The sequence below is a fragment of the Penaeus vannamei genome, chromosome 19 (genome assembly GCF_042767895.1).
Source record: "Penaeus vannamei isolate JL-2024 chromosome 19, ASM4276789v1, whole genome shotgun sequence".
Lineage (NCBI taxonomy): Eukaryota > Metazoa > Arthropoda > Malacostraca > Decapoda > Penaeidae > Penaeus > Penaeus vannamei.
Window position 1 is genome coordinate 33479131 of NC_091567.1, and position 4036 is coordinate 33483166.

The following is a 4036-nucleotide window of genomic DNA, read 5'->3' on the forward strand; positions in this document are numbered from 1 at the left end:
AATAGTAATGATAATATTAACAACAATATCAATAATAATATTTATTATTATATCCTTAACATTGATCTTAATAATAATGATAATAGAAATGATGACTGTAATAATGATATGATTATCATTACTACTATTGTCGCTGATATTAGTATTAATATCAAGCTCCTTTCCACCGAGTTCTGACTCTTATCAATTACTGCCATTTTCGCCATCTACTCTTCTCTCTCGCCTTCCTTATAATCTGTCAATATAGAGAAATCGCAAGCTGCGTCTTTATTCACGTTGACACAAGAACCACCAGGCATCAAGTAAAAATAGATTTATTTTTGTTTGATGTTTGATAAAAAAAAAACAAGTTTAATCGTGTTTGGGCCGTTTGTGTATTCAGTGAATCCGCATTCTAATCCAAGGAAAACGCGCTATTCCACACGTACTCGTATATAACGATATTATCATATACATATCTTTAAAGTTTATACAAGTACATTGTTTTCGTGTTGTCGATATCAAGATGTCAATGTAAGATAACCTTTAATCTAAGAGAAAAGAATATGATGGCCAGTTTACGGAGGGACAGGAGCGGGTGCGGGATAGACAGGCATCCACGAACGTAAACATTGCTTACGCAACACACTGACGTCAAGGTGATCAAAAGTTTTGCATACATACACCAAAATATTCCTACAATAATTTTAAACGTAACACGAGGAGAAAGACGACCTATGGAAAGAGTCCAGGGGATGTAGACAATAAAAGTCTAAAACTCTATAAAAGAAGAAAGAAAGGAAGAGAGAAGACACCGAGGTAAGAATTTATGGAAAGGTAACTTACGAAACCTCTTTTCGTAGTCTAGTGTGCAACGACGCAGCAAGAAGCTGAAGTCTGGACGAGGAGGAGGAATGTTGATAATAACAAGAAGACTTGATGAGGAAGAGAGAGAAGAATAAGAAGACCTTAGATAATCATTACCTTGTTCTTGAGTGCATTCACATGCTGGAAGCAAAATAACACCGAGCCTAGATACACAGGTTCTCCCAATTGCAAGCTGTCTTTGTACAGGTAAAGTGATCTTTTATCTTCTCAGTTCTTTATACTTACATATATAAGATAATATGCAGCAAAAAATATGTTGTTGTTTTGGTTAGTTATCAGGATTTTCACCGTAACAATGGGATAGGTTTGGATGCAAGTACCTTGAGTAATTGTCCTTAATAAAAATGCCATAGGTAAGATGCCTCTGTGCCTTGCATTCTAGCAATTGCCAACAAACATTTGCCACCATTGTTCAGCACAGACTAGGTCCATGTTTCTTAAAAAATTGTGGAAAAGTTTTAAATCTTTGTCTTACTTTTGTCTATAGTGGAGGCTTCAGTTCCTTTCCTAGAGCTCAAAGGGTGGAGGCAGCAGTGTCACTGGAATTAGCCACACGGGTATCAATTCATGGAGTGATTGTGACCTTGTCTCTACTTTGTAGAATTTATTAATTTTGAATAATTCTCCCTGTGTGCTGTGCTTTAATGCATGTTACATAATTATACTTTATTAGTAAGCAAGGAATATCTGATAATATACTTATAAATATTCATACTTTTGCAGTTCACAGAAGAAAATCATAACATGTATTAAGATATACAACATGGCCTAGTAGTTATACAATGCATAGCATCATTTGAAAGCAAAATTACCATTGTCACCTTGGTTGTAAGCAAGTAGAAATAGCAACTGTATAGTGAAGATAAGAAGTAGGATCTAAATTGATATAGACCACAGAGAGATGGAGAAAGCAAAAAAAAGTATGAAAGTCAAGGATATGATATATTACTTTGTTGAAAAGGTTAGACCCCAGAAAGTTATGTCATCCATACATGAGAGGAAAGAAAACAGACAAACCAAAAAGAAAAGAAAGAAAAAAAGGAAGGAAAGAAGGAAATAATCATTCAAAGTAAACATAAAGAATAAGGAATCATATGTCCCTGGAGGAGTGATAAAAAAAATGGATTACAGATATTTCCTGATAGGTTAAAACTGCCCTTATGGCCTTGCTGAATTCCTCATGCTCATTCTCTATGGTCAGAGTGGTATTTTCTCTCGTTATGCACTTCTTTCTCCAATCCAAAATCTTAAATCTTGGTATATAAGCCACATTCCTAATTTAATGTAAAAAGAAAGGAAAAATAGATAGTTTCCTTAATTTTAGGAAAAGTAAAATTAAAATATTTGTAATTTTTAGTGCTTATAATATAGCATGACAGTCAGTATACATATTGATTTTGTTACACTTTTTGTTGTTACGTACTAGATTGACTGAATTTCAATATGTACTTGTAGGTATAAACAATATCTCATTTTGAATATAGACTGTTTTTTCTCTCTTTTTCAGATTTGACTTCAGAAAAGATTACTGAGTTTGGCTGCAATATATTGAAATGAATAATTCATTGGTTATAAGAAAGCAGTACAGAAGGATATTTTTGGAAGTGACAAGACTGTGCTCGCAATATGCCTTTGTTCCGAAACACCACCCATGTGAAAATTGGGCTGTGGATCAAATGCAAGAGTTTGTTGACAATCACAGAAAGATATTTGTACTAACAGGAGCAGGTATATCAACAGAGAGTGGTATTCCAGATTACCGCTCAGAAGGTGTTGGTCTTTATGCTACAAGTAATAAACGTCCAGTGCAGTTTAAGGTGAGGAAAAGGTGCATGAGGTGGGATGTATTACATTTGTGTATAAGATGAAAACATTGATTATTTTTCATTTGACACGTGATTCTTTTCTCTATTGAGACAGTGAGGTCTTTGAATTTGAAATATGTGTATAGATTGGTTTATGATATTTTGTTGTTATTATAAGTAAAGTAACAACTGTTTCTTTCACAGACATTCATGGATTCAGCAAAAGCTAGACAAAGCTACTGGGCAAGAAATTACATAGGTTGGCCGAGGTTCTCCACTTTCCAGCCTAATATTACTCATCTGACACTTGCTGAATGGGAGAAAAAAGGGAAAATTCAGTGTGTTGTGACCCAGAATGTTGATCGCTTGCACCACAAAGCTGGGAGTACAAAAGTTCATGAATTACATGGTAAGACAGTAAATCGTTCAAAAGATAATACTAAAGTTATATTTGATTCTGTTAGTTTTAAGAATGACCACAGTCTTATACTGTTTGCATCAGTTTAAGTAAAGTGACTAACCTCTCGGCTCTCTCTATCACTCCAGGGACAGCTTTTAATGTTATATGTATGTCTTGCTCAAAGATGGTGGACCGACACAGCTTCCAAAGCAGGCTACGGATCTTAAACCCCCACATGTCCTCCCACTCATCTGAAATACGGCCAGATGGTGATGTAGAGCTTACAGAGGTATGCTCTTTTATTTCATTATTATTATGAACAGTTTTTATGAGCCATGAGTGTTGGATAATTAATCTCTTTTCATAGGTGATTCTAGTATATGTTTTTCCAAGATTTCAGTATATAAAGTAGTTGGTGATGAGATTAGATTTTGCATGTTGAAAATGACATCAGCATTTGATATGTACTGATGTTTACTTTTGGATTAAAAAGCTAAAATAATTATAAGATAGCATTGTAAGAAGAAGGATGTAAGCTTGTGTGAATTATACATGCAGTGATATACATAGATAAGGAGACAAGAAAGTGGCACCTATGCATTATTTTCTACATCATGATAGAGTACCTATGCATTTGTGTTTGTTTCAATATTTAATGAAAGTTATACAAATGATACAAATGAGAAGGTAGTGATGATAAGCAAATATATGTATAACAATTGTTTTCTGTTCAAGGAGGAAGTTAACCAGTTTCAAGTACCACCATGCAAACACTGTGGCGGCATCATGAAGCCATATATTGTCTTTTTTGGAGATAATGTTCCCAAGGATCGTGTTGAGAGAGTGAAGCAAGAACTCAGTGAAAGTGATGGCCTGCTAGTGTTGGGCTCCTCCTTATTTGTTTACTCAGGGTATAGGTAAGACTTCAGCTTATTGAGACTGTAAATTCAGTCTATGCTAAGTA

The 4036-nt window shown here is 34.6% G+C and overlaps 1 protein-coding gene across 2 annotated transcripts in view; it reads left to right on the plus strand.

Moving 5' to 3' along the window:
* The first annotated feature begins 624 nt into the window (after window positions 1–624).
* Sirt4 (Sirtuin 4) overlaps window positions 625–4036 on the plus strand; it is a 4822-nt gene continuing 1410 nt past the window's right edge. Inside the window, exons 1-5 of one of the 2 annotated variants that reach the window (XM_027354144.2) lie at window positions 625–1053; window positions 2375–2684; window positions 2877–3081; window positions 3219–3361; window positions 3808–3989. In XM_027354144.2, the coding sequence (XP_027209945.2) occupies window positions 2421–2684; window positions 2877–3081; window positions 3219–3361; window positions 3808–3989 (794 nt within the window). In that variant the 5' untranslated portion in view covers window positions 625–1053; window positions 2375–2420. The remainder of the gene's footprint in view (window positions 1054–2374; window positions 2685–2876; window positions 3082–3218; window positions 3362–3807; window positions 3990–4036) is intronic. The other variant, XM_027354143.2, reaches the window with a different exon arrangement.